The sequence below is a fragment of the Akebia trifoliata genome, chromosome 8 (genome assembly GCF_017979445.1).
Source record: "Akebia trifoliata isolate Shusen 1 chromosome 8, ASM1797944v1, whole genome shotgun sequence".
In the NCBI taxonomy this organism is placed as follows: domain Eukaryota; kingdom Viridiplantae; phylum Streptophyta; class Magnoliopsida; order Ranunculales; family Lardizabalaceae; genus Akebia; species Akebia trifoliata.
In genome coordinates, this window is record NC_141382.1 from 3,504,515 (window position 1) to 3,525,061 (window position 20,547).

Genomic DNA, 20,547 nt, shown 5'->3' on the forward strand with positions numbered 1-20,547 from the left:
GCTTGATGAATTCTCAATTAAAAACTATCTAACTAAAATATGGTGGACATAATGAGATTATTCATGGAAAGTAAATCATGAACAATTATATCTGGACACCAAAGAGGTTAGACGTGATACCTGAGGTCCTTGACAAATTAAAATCATGCTGGTTGCATAAAATAAAAATTACTTAAAGAACCATGATGGAGGAGATTCTTTTTAAATAGTCCCTAAGTTTTGAGCGATAGCTTGATAGTTCAATTAGTAAATTTTTAATTTCTTAATGATCCCTCATTATGCCCACTTTTGTTTGTTCATCAACTTTTATTTATTGTCGAGCTCAACATTTTTTATTGTTGAATTCGATAATTTTTAAAAAATGTTAAACTCGACAATAAAATTAGTGAACTTTACAATAGTAAAACCCACCCATTTTCATTTTTCGAATTTTTTCAACTAAAATATATGAAAAAAAAAATCAACTAAAAACTTAACATAACAACTTGCTTATGTGTTTTCAAACTAAAAAAACCGTCCTTGGTTGATTTTCATCCAAAATTGAAAAAATCCTACCATTGTACATTCTTCAAAATACTTAAACGTGATTTGTTCTTCCTTCTCAAATCCTTTACATTGGAATGAAGTCTCGAAACACAATTAGGATGTCAACAATCTAATTTTTTGTGATGAAAATAATTAGGGTACATTTTGGTGTTTCATTCTTGAGAAATGTGGAGTGAGGTTCAAGACTTTACTAAAAGAACTATTTAAGAGAAGGGCAGAAAGAAATCCCTTTGCCAAGGTCTTTTAAGTAATTTTTCAAAAATAATATGATTACACTAGTACCATTCCATTGATGATATGATGCTTATACTCAATCAATGAGATTAAAATTCAAATATTTCTTGTAGACCTTATTGATTTGACCCAACAAGTATGTCAAGCCAAAATCAATACCCCATATTAACTAGAAAGAATTATATTGACATATTGGATGTAACAAAGCATTGGTAGGAGAGCACTTCCCCCATTAGAAACACAATCCAAGCACTACTAAGAGTCGCATGCCCTAGAGATCTGAAGTTCTTTATACTTAGATTGACAAGAGAGAACTTGGGATAATTTTAAATTTTAAAAAAAAATCTAGAGGTAGAGATGACATGATAGACATATTTTAAAAGAATTTCTCTCAACTTTCAGAGAAAAAAGTTGTAACCTTTTTTTTTTAATTTATTCTCTCTTCTCTCCCCGCACTCAACAATCCAAAAACTCTTTTATTTTCACCTCTTCAATTCTTTCCATTTCTCTTAATCCAAACACAACGCCTAACCGTCCCTAGTCCCTAGACCATCATTCTATAGAATTTTCAAAGACTACTTTTTTTCCTTCCTTCAATGTCCCCGACCAATTGTTTTGCTGACTTCAAGATTAAACCTTCTTTGAAGGTTTAAGGTTTGACATGATCAAAGAAGCTTGACTTCGGCTTGTGAACCATTTTAGAGGAGATGTTGAGGCTCTCCCATCACATACAACTGCAGCTCTCTAATAATTCAAACCAAGATTTAAAACCATAAACAATTTCTTCTTGGTTATCACCAGCATCTCAACCATCTATTTGATGGATGGATGGGATTACTAACTTGGTATTTTCTAACCCATATATGCTTTTGTAGGAGCAATTCATACTGTCATTGTTTTATTTCTGGGTATGTTTTAATTTCAAAAACATTAAAATATCATTTAAAACATATTTAAAATTCAACTGAGAAAGTCTAAATTGCCCAAGTAATGTTTTGGGCAAATCTCAACTAGTCAGTCATTGTCGGGCTCATAAGCATTAGAATCTTCTAATTCTAACAAATGAAAAAATTAAAAAAAAATTATATTTTGAACTTTTATCCAAAATGTTGAAAATTAACTTTTTTCATGTTTTAGGATGCCACAATGTGAGCTTAAGACCCTCAATTAGATTTTTATTTTTGTCAGTCTAGCACAAGAGTGCTTCATACCACAAGAGCATCATTATGTCAGTAACAAATTACCTGAAGTTGCTAAGTACATTTTGTAATAAAAATACAGTTAAGTCCGAGTAAATCTCTATAAAAAAATAATTAAAAAAAAATTACCACATTTTAAGAAAACCACTCATTATCATAAACATAACCATTTTTATCTAACAAATATTCATTAATTACATTACAAATATTAAAAGGTAAGTGAGCGAACGGCAAGTCAGGATATAAATATGCCTCAATGGTTTTAAGTTCATGAGGAAAAACAAATTTCCCCTTCACACATCTAATTGATTCATCATTCTTGCCAGTCTTCTCACTACAAACAAGCAACCCAAAAAAGAATAAAGAATTCAACAACCCGCATTTTGGTGAATATAGGATATACTTTTGTAATTTTGAAAACTAATCAACCTGATTACACATATGGGTTGAAATTTTATTAGTTTTTTTCTTTCAAAATAACACTGATAATATTAAATTTAAATACAAAAGTGGGGAAATAAATTTAAAAGGAAAGTGAGAGACAGGCGCAAGTCAGGATATAAATATGCCTCAATGGTTTTAAGTTCATGAGGAAAAGAAAATCCCCTTAACACATCTAATTGATTCATCATTCTTGCCACTCCTCACTACAAAATTACAACAAACAACCCAAGAAAATGAAGAAAAAAAAAAAGAATTTAAGAGCCACATTTTGGTGAACATTTTGGCCTGTTAGCAAATTTTAAAACACATGTGCGTATCTTAAATATTTACCAAAATATAGAGCGGTAAGTTTAAATCAATCTGTTAAAAAAAAAAGAGTAACAAAAGACTAATGGTAATCTGTTCTGTCCCCCACACCTTCGAGACAAAAACATTTATATATCTTTTTTTATATTGGTAATTATTCCCATTTATTAAAAAAATAAAAACTATAGAGATAAAATAGCATAAGAAGCTATTAATCTTTAAATGATATTTTTTTTAAATTAAGAAAATAATACCAATATAAAGAAGCCTCAAAAGGAGAAGGTTGGATTGGGAGAAGGATCTGAAAGAGAAAACCTCTTAGAGAAACCCTAACATTGCTTTTGCACGGCTATGACTCAAAACGCTTCCATGGATTGGGAAGGCGATCTTAAGGGCTGTGCTTTAAGATCAAATTTAAAATCATAAAAACGATTTACAGAATCCAGAAAGAGAGAAATCCCACCAAAACAACTTAAAACAGTTTACAACTTTCAAGTATAAAAATGCTAAACAAAATATTAAACGAAAAATAAGTACCTGGTGCGAATAAGATGAAGAAATGGAACCTAAAGAAAAAAAAAAAAAACTAAAAACAAATAAATTGGAGAACTGATGAGAGGAGAAAAGGAAAGACCGCAGTGAGGCTACTAGGGTTTCCCATGAAAAAGAATGAGAAACCCTAACGGGTGGGGGATATATATAGTCCCTTGTTTTTACGTTTGATAACGAAATATGCCCTTGATTATATCTTAAATGACGTATATATCCCTGAATATTAGGTGAGCTAGCTTGCAGATTGGATCGGTCAGACCCGAGATACTTACTGATAAAAACAAAGGAAAAGTCTATTTGCACTCTAACTTTTACTTATTACAATCCAATTACTAAAAATTAACACACGCCAGTTAAAAATCAAAATTTTCTTCATAATAATTGCAGAACGATAGTCTAATCCGCCCTCTTGATGTTAATACATCAAAGAGAAGAAAATTTCCAAATCTAACTTTCTTTACTAAATTGAGAAAGATATTCTCACCCTATTAATATTTTGATAATTTAAATTTAGTTAAGAGTGTAATGATAAATAAAAATTGTGGTGTCAATAGAAGTTCTCGAAACAAATGTCCACATTATTAGTCCACTTCTTGTTAGCTATCTTTCTAATATGTACCTCTTTGCCATACATAATTGTGATTTTAAATCTCGTCCAATCCATCTTGGTATCGCCCACCAACAAGACAGATAGACAAACACATTGGAAAAGATTGAAAATTACAGTTCATTTTTTCTCATTGTTGAACAAGACGACTCAAATGTATCAAAAAACTCGTCCGAGATGACTTGATCTCATTCATAGACGAGACGTCAAAATGAGTTTTAAAACCATGTCTATAGCAGGGAATTTAATAGACATACCTATCTAAAAAGTTAAATTCTTGACCTGGTTGAGTTTACTTTGGCCATTAATGAAATGTTATTAGAGGCTTTGAACACCTAAGCAAAGTTTTACTAATATACTTGAACAAGTTTTCGTTATGTACTTGATGCCCCTATTAACAGCAATATTTTTGACATAGTAAATAGTCAAAATAAAATATTGTGCGAGGGTAGTCACTTCATTTCTTGATGACCACACCCCCGATTCTTTTCTTCTTGGCGAAGAAACTCTTCAATTTGAATTATCACTCAGGTGATTAAATGGTTAAGAGTGTAAGGTACTTATCAAAAAAAGAAATCTAAGGTCTAACATGGTTGTTCCCATCTTCCTTCTATTTATTCCCTTGGTTTCATAACCCTTTTTGGCGTGCTTATGACCTTTTGTTTTTTTATTTAATCTCATTCATAATTGGTTTATTTAAAAATATATAAAATAAAAAGGTTTGAGAGGGTAATATATATACAAACTCTTTTAAAGAGAATAAAAAAATATTCTGTCAAGAGAAGACGGCTCCCGTGAGAAATATATCATCATCATTTTACGTGCTCCATCAATTCCAAATAATTTGAGTCACATTTTCAAGAACATGATAAGATGGGAAGTGGGTACCCACAAGGATTTATTCCAACTTATCTGGTATGTGTGATTTGTATGGGGACATGGTGCTCTGATAGGCCAGTTGCCTAAACACTTCCTAATTGGGCCGGGGTCCGGAACCCCATCATTTAAAAAAAAAAAAAAAAAAATGGGAAGTGAAGAATGATAGATTTTTGGGTTTAAAAATCAAAGGTTTTCCACAACATGTCGTAGAAAAGATTAAATACGAGGTGGAATAGGTTACAATATTTTATACTGGAAGCTCAAGAGCTGGAAGATGACAGATTCATGGGAGAAAAAGCAAAGGTAGAATTCTGCTGGGGTTGAAGATGAGGATATTTAGTTCATTTTCTTTTGTTTTCCACTGCAGACTGAGATCATGGGACGTATGTCATCAACTTGAAAACAGGGGCATAGCTCAAACATTCAGCACTTCTAACCTGTTTTTTGTATACCCCATGATGAATAAAAACATTAAAATCTCAGAGACCGTAAATCACAATAAATCACAAACACCGTGATCTAAATCATCCTTGGACAATTAATTATCAAAATAAATCAGACTGAAACAATTTTCTGTCAATTAGAAGCAGCCTTTTTTTTTTTCCTTAAAACCAATTAATGATGCAATAATCCAGTGATACACGAAAGAAATGCAGCCTTACAATACAAATTATTGAATCTAAGCACAAAAATACTTAAAATCCAAAGTGACGAAAGATAAATAATATGGTTTAATAAATGCTAAATGTATAACATTTATCAATGAAACAAGCAACAATATCCATACCTCAGTCAAGTGCAATTCAGGATGAAGAGCTTACATGTATGGGAAGAGCTTGTACACATGGTCATATTTCCATATACTTGAGTACCCGAGAAAAGAGCTGATTAAGCTGGAATAAGAAGTCAAATGAAGATAGTTCATTGTTGTTCATTATAAACAGAATCCCTCAGAAGAACCATCTTCGGAAAGATGGTTTGAGTCACCTTGTAGCCTATCAAAAAACAAAGAACTACCTTCAGAGAAAAAACTTTGGGTCTCTAACCACAAAACATTAGCTTTGGATATGTGAGAAATTTTCGTAGTATGTTTCTTTTGTATACAATAACATTTGAATTTTTCTTCCTTAAAATCTCGTACAATTGGACTACACAGATTTAATTCCTTTTTTTTTTCCTGTCCAATATTTATCACCAATCATCTTCGAGGCTAGCACGATGAAAACACAAGACAGTGCAGACAAGAATGAGAAAAGAAAAGAACTCGATGAACATGGCTCCAGTCTCGATCAGGTTTGCATGCCTAAGGATCACAGGAATAGCAATGCTCCCCACAGAAGATGCTCCAGTCATGAACTTTGCAGCATTTACCCATCTACAAAATAAACCATCAGCACGATTGTTATGTGGTTTGTTAACAATTTACTAGGGTTAGTTTCAGTGATTAACCCAACCAAAACTCGAAAGGAACTGAGAGATGTTCATCATCATCATTGGGGTCGGCAACATCAATCCTACCTGCCATTCAACTGTATCCAAACCATATCTTCTATCAAGGCATATGTCATCATATCTTTCTAAGTACTTCAATCTACCATCATTTTTTGCTCTCCTTTTGAATCTTTAGATCTACTTCAATTTGCAGAAAAGCACTCCTCATTGGATTTAAGAAAGACCTTTTCGAGAATTTTCTTTAGTTTAATGATCTGGGCCAACCTAGGAATTAATCAAAGGAGTTCAGACAAAAACTTTCTTTGAGAAATTTCCAGAAAAAATTTCTGGGTGCAACCATTAAGAGACTTGGATCAGTATTATATCATGAATCAAGTAAATATTCTTGCCATTCTAAGTAGTGAATGGCAGTTCGGTTGATGTTATGGGAGTGGCGGCATACATTTCTTCCTGAATCATCTATAAAAATGTAGAAAAAAGCCAAGCGAGAACCAGGAATGATTCCCGAAGAAGCAGAACTATTTTTTTTTTTATAAATATAAATTTCATAGATACCAAAAAGAGTTACAAACAACGATCGGTCAAGATGTCCAATCAAAACAAGAAGATCAACCATTACATATGGAATCCCAACGATAAACAAACTCCTCATAGAGACAAAAACTAACTCAATAAATCCCACATAGAGACAAAATATTTAATCTATATATATTCAATAGTGTGTCAATGAGGTCAATGGATGATAAGGTCTTAGAATGTAAATGGGGTAAATGGTGGATAAGGTCTTAGATGATGATAATGATGATCATCCGAGGGAAGATGGCAGCTACCCAAGTTGAAGGGGAAAGACCCCCAGGAGGAAGGTTCGGAGAGAAGGAGATGAAAATTAGAGTTAGAAAAGTGAGTCCCTCCTTTGTTACCCTAATTTCTTATTTATAGGCAAAAAGGGAATGAAATGACTTAAATGCCCTCCTCACATTTTGCACCATCTACAATATTCAATAGTGTTTTTGTTTTTTTCCTTTTATATATATATAGGGTGGCGTTCAAGGGCCAACTTTTTGGCAAAACATTTTTCAAAACATGAGTTAGAAGTTTTGGAATGGGCTGATTTTTGGTGAGGATGATCTCTACGGTGAGGAGATCATCATCACCAAAAATCATCCCATTCCAAAACTTCTAACCCATGTTTACAAGCTGAAAAATCGTGGACCGTCCATTTTTTGTAAACTAATTTTGATGGGGTTAGAAGTTTTGGAATGGGCTGATTTTTGGTGATGATGATCTCCTCACCGTAGAGATCATCCTCACCAAAAATCTGCCCATTCCAAAACCTCTAACTCATGTTTTGAAAAATGTTTTGCCAAAAAGTTTGCTAAAAAGTTTGCCATTGAACGCCCCCCATATATATATATATATATATATATATATATATATATGTTTTGCTAAAAGATATATTGTAAACTTAAAATAAATGTCTAATGTGTGTAAGTATGTTATCATATTTTTTTCCCTTTTTCTAAAGTTTTCCTTTGCCACTTTAAACCCATATTCCAACTTGGTGACAATGGATATAGGAATGAGCACATGTATTAGTTAAAAGAGCTTGAATAAAGATACTCACCCTCCACCATCCCGACTGGTTAAAAAGTGAGTAGATCCACCTCCAAAGAACAAGCAAGGCATAGGCACCACCACATACATGAGGGCTGTGGAAATGAAAGAGATCACATCACCAATGACTCGAGTGCAACATTGGCTAACAATACACAAACCCAATTTTCAACCAACTTGTGTTATCCATTACCTGCTAACATTGGCCACCAGTTGTTGTATAATGCACAAGCCTGCCATAAAATTAAAAAAGGATCCATTAATCAATGGCGAAATAACGTAAGGCATTTAACATGTGTACTTCTTTTTATTTTGGTTCTATTAAGTGTAAATAATATTGATAAAGGGGAAAGCCCTATGAAATCAATCCATGGTAACTTTGATAAGACCATCGTGGTAGGGAGTTCTCACAATTGGGTCCCAATAACTTATCCAGTAACAGATTAAACAAATAAAACAAAATGGAAAAATAAGAAAAAAAAAAAAAAAGGAGGGGGGGGGGGGGGGACAAACATTTCCCAAATTGTAGTTTAACATCTATCTCATAAGTTTGTAAAAATGCGGAGCAAAATCATGGTCGCAATTGGGAAGGAGATGCCATCCACTCCATGAATGAAACACAAAAATGATTAGCTTCATGTCTTTCTTTAGAATCCTTAAGTAATCTTTTATATGTATAAATATATATTCTTATATCAATTTTAATATGGGAAATGCAATACCCATGACATGCCTGTCATTTCAAAAATCGAACTGGAAAATCCACAACCCTAGGATTTAGGATCCAAGCATGTTAGCTAAGAATCACAATAACAAAATTCAATTTAGCAGAGAAATCATTCATATATACATGTTGAGCGGTGAAAATATAATGATTTTGGGAAGTTTAATCCAACATAAGATACAACTAATATACTTCCATCAGATTATGGAATTATTCATTTTTAATAAATTACAAAATGCAAAATCATAATAACTCTAGTATCCAGTTTGATGGAAAAGATACCAGTATTTGCAGTAGTATGCTAGCTGAAAACATAAACGCAAGCCCCGCAAGCCTGCATATCATGAAAAACTATATTAAAAGGTTTCTACACACACAGCAATGCGAAGTAAGTAAAAAAAATTGACAAAATTCTACTTACACTGTTGAGAATACAAGCAATTCCCCAAACCAAGTACAAATGTAACAATGAAACATAAAATAGTTAGAACCAAATATCAAGAAATATACAAAATAATTAAATTTCCAAGGTAAACATGTGCCCTGAATATCCAAAGACAAGAAGGTTACAATAAACAATTATAATATTAACATTTATTTCCCGTTGTTGCAAGAAAAAGTCGACTAAAGTTGATACAATTGGGAAAATATCAGATTAATTAAAAAAATAAAAATATTGTTTTAAGTATAAAAATGTAAAAAATATATATTCCATATATTAAATGATAAAATAACACCTAAAAAATACTAGAAAAATAATGTGATCTTTTTCAAAATTCAAATACTTTCACAAAAACTTGGCAATTTTTTTTATTTAAAAGAAAAAACGTGATTTAATTGGCAACAACTAAAATTGTGACTTAATTGCAATTTTTTTACAAAATAAAAAAAAATTGCCGATTTTTGTCACTATGGATAGAACATAATGAAAAGTCCAATAGTAACCATCAAAGTATAATCAAGCTGATGGAGATGACTAGCATACAAGATACACATTAGGTTTTTATAATGAGGAATCCATATCCAAACAAGCATTTTCTATCATAAACAATGATGAGTCTTAACTTCACAAATACTGAGCCATAGAAGGTTAAGAATACAAAGGAATCAACAAACACTATCAAACTAACAGAACATAAAGATTAACCCAATCAAGATAGGAAAACAGATGCATCAATTTGAATACACATGTCATAGATCAAAAATTACAATTCGAGATTCAGACTCACTAGCCCGAATTAATTCATCTTGAGCAGAGCTCATAAGCAAAGTACAGGTTGAGAATCTGTTATAGAGAAGATCAAAACTTATCGTGAATTGACGAGGATCAAACAAGTCCAAACGTATCCACAACCCACCATCAGTTCTAAATCCCTAGAAAGAGTAATTGTTTCTCTTTGACTTCGAAATGGGATTTGTTCACCATTTCAAATATTACCACCAAGAAAGGGAGAAGAACACCAATCAAAACCCTAATACAATACTCTCTTCCAATTTTATGAAATTCGGGGGAAAAAAAACCTAAAACCCTAATTCCTCCAACCACACTTGTAGATTCTCCGAAACAAAAGTACAACAGATCCTTATAATCACAAACAATAAATTTCTACTCGAACAAAGATGTAAATTTTGCACAGTTATAAACCCTAGATCAATCCGTTTAAGCATGAAATACAAAACAACTCTAGATCAGATCACGAGGAGGAATTTACTGCAGATAAAATCATTGATTCAGCATTTTAAGTTACAGAAGAAGAGATTAATAGATATTAATAGCATGAGAGCTTTCTCTGAAGAAGAAGGAAAAAAAACCGTACCTTCGATGGTCATCGCCATTGTTGGAAGCTCGCTAACCTAAAAACGACGCTGTTTCCCTTCGTTCGCGAATAAAGACGAGAGACCTTTAAAGGAGCCGAGAGCGTAGTGCTTTAACCATCAAGCACAACAAAACCCAATGTGATCAGGTTATTGTGTACATCGTAGCGGTATCTGGTTATGATGCGAGTGAACCCAGAAGGACCACGTGGCATTTTGATGATTGGGTAAGATTTTAATGAAGTTAAATCGTTTGCAAAACTTAGATTTTGAATTTGTGTCAAAAGAAATAAAGCCCATTTTTCATTACAGGGCCGTAATTAATCCCATTGACAGGGAGGAGTTGCTATTCTTAACATGACTAGGGTTGTCAAGGCCTGCACATTTACTCGGAACTGAACCGGGACAAGGGGTTTTTTGAACAAGAACCGTTAGGTCCAATCCAATTGTACCCAACACCAATTTATTTATCCTTTATTTTTACATTTTACATAATTGAAAATTTTCTTATGTTTTTATACTAACATATATTATATAAAATTCTTCAAATTTCATATAAATTAAATATAGACTTTAAAATGGGTCATTTCTTCTTAAATTTATTACTTGTAAGGAAGATGAATTTTAATTTTTTAATATAAAACCTGTTAAATCATCACATGACCTACAACACAACTCCAAGATTGTGCATGTGTGATGTGGGTGAATAAAACGACTGAGATCTTTAAAAAACTTTCTCATTGTGCATGTTTGTGCTATTTTTCAGCGCTTATTGCTGAAAAAAATTAAATTCAGCACCTTTATCAAAATAGCGCGTTTGTTTACTCTATATTTTCAGCGCTTATTGCTGAAAATAAGTGAAAAAAATTCAGCACTATTTTGATGTTGAAAAAAAGTACTGAAGCGGTAAGCACTTCGCTTTTTTCAACATGGACAAGTATGCCCTTTGTTTTTTTGAGCATGGACAAGTATGCATTTATTCTTAAAAGGATATTACCTTTTATCTCCTATGGATAAGTATATAAACACCCCACAAATTAATAAACTCATATCATGACTAAATTATTTTGTCTTATATGGGTTAAAAGTTTTTGAATGAGTTGATTTTTGGTGAGGATGATCTCTATAATGAGGAGATCATCCTCACCAAAAATCAGCATATCTTGAAACTTCTAACTCTATCAAAACAAGTTCAAGAACTGTAAATTGTCCATTTTTTTTTTAAACTATTTTTGATGAGTTAGAAGTTTCAAAATAGACTAATTTTTGGTGAGGATGATCTCTAAATCATATAAACCATCCTCACTAAAAATTTGCTCATTCCAAAAACTTTAACCCATATAAACAAAAAAAAATGGCTATAGTGTGGGTTGCCTTTATTAATCCATAGGGTGGTACTTTTATAATTACACATCCTTCATTTTCATCGAAAATTATTCATCTAAAATTAAGTTCTTTTAAAGTTGATTTCAAATTTTGGTGACTTGTATGACATTATTATTTTTAATTTGAAATTTGTGGGCTTTTATAAATATAAATTATTATTTATAGATTGAAGATTTGAGTATTATTTATTATTTAAAAATAAATTATATTATAATTTTATAAGAAATAATATATTTTATTGTGTTTGATAATAAATAAGCATTTGAAACATGCAAACAATGTATAATATGATTGTAAGGGTAAAAAAGACAATTTACCAATTTCAGCAATGTGTAACAAGCATGATTCAACATTTAAACAAACAACTTTTTCAACACTTAAATTCAGCGCTTATAAGTTTCAGCGCTTAATGCTATTCAGCACATATTTTTTTCAGTTTAACAAACAACACCTTAGATTTTGAATTGATGTCAAAAGAAATAAAGCCCATTTTTCATTACAGGGCCCGTAATTAATCCCATTGACAGGGAGGAGTTGCTATTCTTAACATGACTAAGGTTGTCAAGGCTTGCACATTTACTCGGAATTGAACCGGGACAAGGGGTTTTTTGAACGAGAACCGTTAGGTCCAATCCAATCGTACCCAACACCAATTTATTTTATCATTTATTTTTACATTATACATAATTGAAAATTTTCTTATGTTTTTAAACTAACATATATTATATAAAGTTCTTCAAATTTCATATAAATTAAATATAAAGTTTAAAATGGGTCATTTCTTCTTAAATTTATTACTTGTAAGGAAGATGAATTTTAATTTTTTAATATAAAACCTGTTAAATCATCACATGACCTACAACACGACTCGATGATTGTGCATGTGTGATGTGGGTGAATAAAACGACTGAAATCTTTAGAAAAACTTCCCCAATCAACATCAAAACCTTCGACATATTCCTGATCCATGGTTAATGATGATAGTAAACTCAGCTAATAAACGAGTCGTTGTCATTTTCATTGTAGCAATTGTTGTAATCCATCACTTAAATACGACAAATGCAATGGTCGTTCTTTCCATGATTTTACGATGGTATTCTATCCATTATGATGAAGTGTATACTTGCATCTAATTAACCAATAAGCTTGGAACATGTGGCGGGAAAAACTCTCAAAATCTTCAAAAATCTAGTCCAACATTCTATATTAATCAACAAGACATACTGGTCATTCCATAATTGATGGTGCCCCTCCAGTACTAATCTAAGTTCGTGCCATTCAAGGGCTTGACTATGTCATACATAGAGCTTTGCATCAACAGTTGTGAGAAATGTGGTTTTAAAACTCGGACAAATTTTGAAAGAGAGAATATTGGGATATCATGGAAAGAGACATGGGATACAAATAAACGATAAAGAATTTGGCTCGTAAATTTTTACCATGTTTTGCCTAATTTGTTACTAGGTCTTAGAGCAACTCCAATAAACTCTTTACATGTCAGATGCTTTTTATTATAGATAGCCAAAAGACAAAACAAGATTCCAACAGACTTTCTACTGTCTTGAGTTAAAGTTGCAAACATAAAAATCAAGAAAAATCAATACCAAGTTGTGTTTGGTAACACTTCTGAGTCTGGATGGAGATGGTCCACCTTTAAAATTTAGACTTCAGAAACTTTTATTTCCATTTGTTTCATTTCAGATTTCAGACTTAAGAACCAAAATTCAGAAATTTTGATTCAGCAATGGGGGGATGCTAGATGAAATTCTGAAATCTGATTTTTTTTATTCCTAAAATACCATTATCAGAATCTTGATTTTTATCACTTAACCATTTTTTGTACGAACTTTAAAATCCTTATTTTAATTTTTTCTACATCTCATTCCTTTGCAATTGTGTTGTCAAGGTTTCTCCCCTTTCTCTCGTTTCGTATTCGAAAACCTTATATTTTTCACAACAAAACTAACAAAGTAAGATCTTTATCCATCTTTAATTTATCATTTTCACCCATTAATGAACATCTATTTTTTTCTAACATCATATGTTTCATATATGTAATTTTGATCATATGATTGTAATTTAAAAATCTCTAGGATTTTTTAAGTTAGTATGAGGTTTATGTTTTGCTGATTTTAGTGTCTTAAGAAAAAACAATTGAGATTATTAGAGTAGTTTTAGTGTTTGTTATTTTGAATTTTTTTTCCTGCAAATTGCAATTTAGATATATTGTTTAATATATCTATTTTATATGCCTTTCGTTGGTAATGCCTTGGTCTTCACTTTATATGTCAATATTTATTACTAATCCACATCCAATTTATTTTCTACCATAAAAAATGAAAATTTTTATTGTTTTAACTTAATTTCAATAGATGCTCAGGTGTTTTGATGGAAAACACATTTAACACTAGGACATCTTGAGTTTATATGGTGCTTGTTGTTTGATATATATATATATATATGGGAAGGGATCAGTAGACAAAATCTGAGACCAACATCCATACAAAATATCGTGATCGTTGGATCACGATAGATTTAACGGTGCAGATCGAATTGAGATGCTAATAAATCACGTGCTATTTTTCTCACTTAAAATATTTATAAATTATAAATACCTCCCCGAACAAAAGCGAAATTCAGATTTCTCTTCTCTTCTCTCTTCTCCTTGTTTTACATTCTCTAACTCAAACCCTAACTCTAAACTCAGATCAAATTTCTCTCAATCCGATCTGCGCTCTTCTCCTCGTCTCCTTGTTTTACCTCCATCTTCATTGTTGTCTTCTCCCATCCCAAGCGACGATTTTAGGCGAAAAAAACCCCCTTATTCAGTTCATCTTCTTCTTCTCAGGTAAATGGTAGAATGTAGAAATCGATAGAAATTAGTGAGATTCGAACTCATTTTGATTTGAATCGAAGAAAATGGGGGCAATGGAAGCTAAATGCATGTCTTTTTAGAGGAGGTGATCTCTGATTTTGATCTAGAATGGCGTGGACTGCAGAGCTGTGGGTGATCGAGGGGTTAGAGTAATTAATTTGCATTTTTCTTTTTGATCATGATTGATCGGCAGACTGATCCGGCTTGCTAGGCAGACTGATCTATGCAGGAAATCAGCTCACCAAGAGGTCCATCAAATACCTAGATTTCGATTTCTGATTTTGTTTATTTTCTAAAGTTGTTTTTTTTTTCTTCACATTTTTTGAAAAATTGGACTGTAGATGGCTGCCATTGCTCGAATTCAACACCCTTACATTGTAGAATTCAAAGAAGCATGGGTGGAGAAGGTGAGAAGGTTTCTTAAAATCGTCAAAAATAAAGCTTTTCTTTCATATCTACCATTTTGGTCCTGAATTAAAGACCGTAAAATTCATAATATAGGGTTGCTATGTTTGCATTGTCATGGGATACTGCAATACATTTTATGTTTGTTGTAGGTTCATAGATGCATCCATAAAGACTTTGTTGAGGAATTTTATTGAGACATTAGTTCAATAAAAATGTTAAGTACTTATAGTACTTCATCGTTTTTCGAGTTAACTTGTTTTGTTTGAATCAGCATAACTCCACCAATTCTCATGTTTTAATTTTACTTCCAACAGATAGATGTTATTGCAAGTCTTCTAAGTGGAAGATTAGTTTGACAACAGATGGGTCCGGCAATGCTAAATGCAGTACAAAGTCAGGTAATAGCACAACATCTAGAATCAAATTATGAATATTGAAAGTTGAAACACCGAAGATCATGTATCACAATTTACTTAAAAGTTTAAAATTTCAATGTTTGTTATCAGATGAGTGCCATTGAAATAAGTTTTGAAGATGTTTCGAGTATATTCGAGATTGGTGAGGCCAAGGGGTTGTCAGGAGATTTAGTTGAGAAGATCCCAAAGATTAAAATCACGACCAAGAATACTGTGGATGCCTTGGGGGAGAAAATATCGTGTTCGGTGTGCCTTTGGATTCAGCTTTAATTCTTAATCAACTTCTCTTATCTAGACAAATATGAAGAACCTCATACATTTGGGTCTCTAATATATATTTTTTTTCAGGATTTCCAAGTGGGAGAGATGGTTCGAAGCTTCCCTCACTGTCACCACTAGTTTCATCTACCTTGCATCGATACATGGCTCCTTAAGCAAGGTTCTTGCCCACTGTGCAGAAGGGATTTGTAGTGTTCTTATTCTAAATTACAATATCAAGAGTTTTTTTTTTTCTACTAATATCTTGAGGTTCTTTTAATTGATTCAATTCTTAATTGTTACCCAATACCTACCCTGGTTGTAACTAAATTTTTTAGGTGTACGATGTCAACATTGATTTGTAATGGGCTAGAAATTATGTATAAAATTATTTAGCGTTGTTCCTTTTTTCTTTGTTTCTATGAGATTTTCAACTAGTTTCTGTTTATCTCCACATAGAGCATCTATTTCTTCTCATTAAGTTAGAAATCAACATTCTATGATCACTATGATGAGCTAGAAAGACTAATTTTAAATGGGTTTTCTACCATTTGATCATCTAGTCATCTTTAGGTTATAAGGTAGGTTCCGAGAAGAGAATGGATGCAAATGTTGACTTGGCTATCCATTTGTTTGATTGAATTTTCTATCGAGCTGTGGATCAAAGGTAGCTTAGCAGACCACATCTAATCTACATTTATGAATTTTTTTTTTTTGTGTTGGACCAAAGACATTTTTTGGAACTTGTTTGGGGTTCTCATGAACTTCTAAGTGTAATAGAAAACTGGTGTTCTACTACAATCATGAACCAAGGACTCATTTTCAGCTTAATTACATACAATAATATTAGTAAATATCAATTTTTTGGTATTTTCAAAATGTTGCTAATGTTGACAAAGTTGTCATGTAATTTTGACATTTCGAGGTAGTTTTGTCAACATTAACAAAAGCTTGGAAATACCGAAAACCTTTTTAATTATTTGTGAATTTACCCTTTTTTGAAATTAATATAACAAATTCTGAGAAAAATTGATTGTCATTCTTACTATTATACACATTCACATAAATTATAGTACATTAATGGGTCCAGACTAAAACAAATAAAAAGTGAGGGTTCCATTATCATTAATGATCCCATCTCTTAGAGCATCATCATATTCTTCTTTCTTTTCTCCATTTTGCAAAGCTATTGCAAATATTATGAGTCACCTTCTCATTTAATGTAATTTTGCTTACAACCCAATTCCTTAGACTCCACAAATATAAATTAGACTTTTTCTTTTACAGGGTTGGCATTCTTTGACTTTCAGACCAAAAAAGTGTAAGATTGAACGAGAAGGTTGACAACAAGAGTGTCCTATTACCATCAATTAATCAAGGCGGTTTTCTAACTCTCCCTCTGACAAACTTACCATGTGGCTGTGTAGAGAATCATAGATAATTTTCTTGGAATACAAAATTTCACATCTCCATAATTATATGCGAGGAAAAAAATTTATGGTTCTATGCACAGCCACATGGGGAGAGTTTGGGGGGAGTCAATTTATCATTATTCTTAAATCAATTAAGAATAGAATATGATTTTATGACTCCCTCCTCTGACAAATTCTCCTGACGTGGCATGTATTAGAACCATAGTTTTTTTTCTCGGGACACAACTACACAAATATTTATGGGGATGCATATCCTGAGGAAAAAGTCTATGGTTCTAACACATGCCACATCAGGAGAGTATGTCAACAGGGGGAGTCAAAAAGTCACGACTCCCCCTTTCTAACTGGAATGCAATACTTAAAAGTTCATACAAGGACAAATTGAACACACACAAAAAACAAAACACTATTAAGAACAATGTAAGTTTCATTCTTTTTTCTATTGTTGAAGTAAATAAATTCATCTATTTTGAGATACACAACATACGTTACCACTGTTTCCCTCGACATGCTTGTCCCAACTGGTACAAAACAAGATAACCGAATCAATACAATTACATTAAAGGAACACAGGGGAGAAAGAATGCCTAAAACAACCACCAAAAATCCAAAAATTTGGTCACACACCCTAACGGCATAGTTAATGTTGGAATGATTTATATTGGTTTGTGACTCTTCCAACAACAATCAACTTAGTTGTCCATGGCTAGTTCAGCATTTTCAAGATCAAGAGAACAATAATGTAAAGAGCTTATGCATCAATTCTTGTTAGCATGCAGTTTTTTGTCATCCTTATCATTTTCAAGGATAAAAAAAGATGTTGGACTCTCTTCGAAAACCTTGATATGACAGAGCATGCCACCAGCTTCATTTGCAAATTTTATCTTCTTCTCCTTGTGGACCCCCTTGACCAGATCCAGTAGTAGTCTTCCTATTCGTCAACTTCTGTGATCAAAGAAATTGTTACTGAAACAGATCACATCAAAATTGGCTAAAACCCAGAAATAAGCTATTTTTTTTCTTTGTTTCATTTGTAATTAAACACCAAATCCTTTCTTTCAAAATGAATAAGATGAGAGACAAACCATAATTTTACAGAAACGATTGCAATCCCTTGCCATCATGGAAAGCCACTTTTTTGGATCCATATTGTGGGTTCTAGTCCTAGATGAAGTAACTACTCATATTAAAAGAACAAATATCTTGGAGAATGTTATTAGCAAATGACTTAGTAAGTAGAACCACACCAAATGTATAGATTGTAAATTTAGCCTTGACACCCATGAAAAGGAATGTCCAGTAAAAAATGATAGTCTAAAAATACCCTGAACCAATCATTTTTGTCATCTCAAGTGTATTATACACAAGGATGGATGGATTGGTGAAGATGTTGCTCATAGAATCAAAGCTTTATAGTTATAGGATAGCAGTAAGGCTAATTATGTTTTTATGGAGCTAAATGTTGAGCATAGCAGAAATGAGGATGCTAACATTGACAAGTAGAAAGACTAAGAAAATATGAGTTCATAGTTTCGCTACTCGTATACTTTCTTTCTTTTGTAATAATTAAAGCTCTACCTATCAAAAAAAAAAAAAAAAACCAAGAAAGATAAATTTGTAATGAACACATTCAAGAAACTGAGTCAAAATAAAACCAAATAATTCTCTGTAACAATGCCAAGGTTATACATGCAAAGGACACAAGCTGCATTCGGAAAAACAAAATTGATAAGATTTGGCAAACAAAATTAATAAGATTAAGATCTCCAAAGAGAAACGAGAGCAATAAAATTAAACCAGACTATGTTTTGAGCATGCCAAGAGAGAAAATATAGGTTTATAATTTTCACTTTGGAGCACTTTCTTGCATTATTTTATCATTCCATTATATAACATAGGGATTTTCTGCTTATCATGAAAAAGAAGAGAGTCATCAGCATGGTTCAATCTTTAAATCAATTAAGTGACATTAGTAGGGTTAAATTTACTCTCCCCAGTGTTCATATGGAAAAAAAAGTGACAGTGCTCTATATCAAATATTTCTTTTATCTTCTTGAGTTTCAGGAAAGACATTTTCCAAGTAATGTCTCAGGCACCAAGTATAGCATCTTATAACACCGTAAAATTATAAGAGTTTAAGTAAAGCAAATGGATGAGAAAAATCTTACAAAAGCTTTAAATGCAGGGCGACAAGTAGCCATCTCATAAACACAGCACCCTGTTCAATTGTAAGAAATTAAAGTTTAAAAAAAATAAAGCCGGGCTACAAACATTACAATCCTTATCAAAAGGAAAATGTTCTTGTACCTAGAGACCATATATCAGACTTGAAGCCATAAGGGATATCAGCAACCAATTCTGGGCACATGTAATTTGGAGTTCCGACGACCTAAGCACAAAAGAACGCTACCATTCCATCTTCCTATCACTTCACCTCTTTGGAAAAATACACATACAGAGTAGATCCAAGTGTTCAGACAATGTAAATTCTAAGCATTAATTAACCACCTAATTCATACAAAACTAGTTATCTCCAAAAACGATGAAGTACTATAAGTACTTAACATTTTTATTGAACTAATGTCTCAATAAAATTCCTCAACAAAGTCTTTATGGATGCATCTATGAACCTACAACAAACATAAAATGTATTGCAGTATCCCATGACAATGCAAACATAGCAACCCTATATTATGAATTTTACGATCTCTAATTCATGAACAAAATGGTAGATATGAAAGAAAAGCTTTATTTTTGATGATTTTAAGAAACCTTCTCACCTTCTCCACCCATGCTTCTTTGAATTCTACAATGTAAGGGTGTTGAATTTGAGCAATGACAGCCATCTACAGTCCAATTTTTCAAAAAATGTGAGGGAAAAAAAAACAACTTTAGAAAAGAAACAAAATCAGAAATCGAAATCTAGGTATTTGATGGACCTCTTGGTGAGCTGATTTCCTGCATAGATCAGTTTGCCTAGCAAGCCGGATCAGTCTGCCAATCAATCATAATCAAAAAGAAAAATGCAAATTAATTACTCTAACCCCTCGATCACCCACAGCTTTGCAGTCCGCGCCATTCTAGATAAAAATCAGAGATCACCTCCTCTAAAAAGACATGCATTTAGCTTCGATTGTTCTCATTTTCTTCGATTCAAATCAAATGAGTTCGAATCTCACTGATTTCTATCGATTTCTACATTCTACCATTTACCTGAGAAGAGGAAGATGAACTGAATAAAGGGGGTTCTGTTCGCATAAAATCGTTGCTTGGGATGGGAGAAGACAACAATGGAGATGGAGGTAAAACAAGGAGACAAGGAAAAGAGCGCAGATCGGATTGAGAGAAATCTGATCTGAGTTTAGAGTTAGGGTTTTAGTTAGAGAATGTAAAACAAGG

General features: G+C 32.4%; 2 protein-coding genes, 1 long non-coding RNA gene and 2 other non-coding genes across 10 annotated transcripts; 1 reads left to right on the forward strand and 4 right to left on the reverse strand.

Annotated features, from left to right (window-relative positions):
• Nucleotides 1-2,204: 2,204 nt before the first annotated feature.
• Nucleotides 2,205-2,307, reverse strand: LOC147395517 (small nucleolar RNA Z266). The gene has a single exon (XR_015181252.1). It is a non-coding gene; the product is annotated as a small nucleolar RNA Z266 (small nucleolar RNA).
• Nucleotides 2,308-2,521: 214 nt separating this feature from the next.
• On the reverse strand, nt 2,522-2,622 carry LOC147395518 (small nucleolar RNA Z266). The gene has a single exon (XR_015181253.1). It is a non-coding gene; the product is annotated as a small nucleolar RNA Z266 (small nucleolar RNA).
• A 3,213-nt stretch (nt 2,623-5,835) lies between these two features.
• Nucleotides 5,836-9,060, reverse strand: LOC147395519 (Vacuolar protein sorting 55 (VPS55) family protein). Its single transcript, XM_086450529.1, has 5 exons — nt 8,979-9,060; nt 8,840-8,891; nt 8,027-8,066; nt 7,844-7,928; nt 5,836-6,142 (listed from the first exon to the last, which is right to left on the reverse strand). Exons 1-5 carry the CDS (start codon nt 9,032-9,034, stop codon nt 5,959-5,961), a joined length of 417 nt encoding a protein of 138 aa, XP_086306655.1. The 5' UTR covers nt 9,035-9,060; the 3' UTR covers nt 5,836-5,958.
• Nucleotides 9,061-14,234: 5,174 nt separating this feature from the next.
• LOC147395520 (NEP1-interacting protein 1-like) lies at nt 14,235-15,968 on the forward strand. Of its 5 annotated transcripts, XM_086450533.1 has the most exons (5): nt 14,257-14,881; nt 14,975-15,040; nt 15,356-15,439; nt 15,548-15,703; nt 15,806-15,968. In XM_086450533.1, the coding sequence occupies exons 3-5, from the start codon at nt 15,404-15,406 to the stop codon at nt 15,854-15,856; spliced, it is 243 nt and encodes an 80-aa protein (XP_086306659.1). In that variant the 5' UTR covers nt 14,257-14,881; nt 14,975-15,040; nt 15,356-15,403; the 3' UTR covers nt 15,857-15,968. The 5 variants fall into 5 exon arrangements, 3 of the variants coding, with proteins under 3 accessions (XP_086306658.1, XP_086306659.1, XP_086306660.1); XM_086450532.1 differs by lacking the exon at nt 15,356-15,439 and having other exon boundaries at nt 14,251-14,881; XM_086450534.1 differs by lacking the exon at nt 14,975-15,040 and having other exon boundaries at nt 14,262-14,881.
• A 1,586-nt stretch (nt 15,969-17,554) lies between these two features.
• Nucleotides 17,555-19,920, reverse strand: LOC147395521 (uncharacterized). Of its 2 annotated transcripts, none has more exons than XR_015180237.1 (3): nt 19,456-19,920; nt 19,317-19,366; nt 17,555-18,093 (listed from the first exon to the last, which is right to left on the reverse strand). It is a non-coding gene; the product is annotated as an uncharacterized LOC147395521 (long non-coding RNA). The 2 variants fall into 2 exon arrangements; XR_015180238.1 differs by lacking the exon at nt 17,555-18,093 and adding an exon at nt 18,100-18,312.
• Between the last annotated feature and the right edge of the window lie 627 nt (nt 19,921-20,547).

Bases quoted from the DNA above. Each gene is read 5' to 3' on its own strand.
- LOC147395520 (XM_086450532.1), top strand. From the start codon at position 14,975: ATGGCTGCCATTGCTCGAATTCAACACCCTTACATTGTAGAATTCAAA. The intron at 15,041-15,547 runs GTGAGAAGGTTT...GTTTGTTATCAG, and splicing joins AAGAAGCATGGGTGGAGAAG to ATGAGTGCCATTGAAATAAG. The intron at 15,704-15,805 runs GTGTGCCTTTGG...ATTTTTTTTCAG, and splicing joins GGGAGAAAATATCGTGTTCG to GATTTCCAAGTGGGAGAGAT.
- LOC147395519 (XM_086450529.1), bottom strand. From the start codon at position 9,034: ATGTTTCATTGTTACATTTGTACTTGGTTTGGGGAATTGCTTGTATTC. The intron at 8,067-8,839 runs GTATCTTTTCCA...ATTTTATGGCAG, and splicing joins GCATACTACTGCAAATACTG to GCTTGTGCATTATACAACAA. The intron at 7,929-8,026 runs GTAATGGATAAC...TCATTTCCACAG, and splicing joins CTGGTGGCCAATGTTAGCAG to CCCTCATGTATGTGGTGGTG.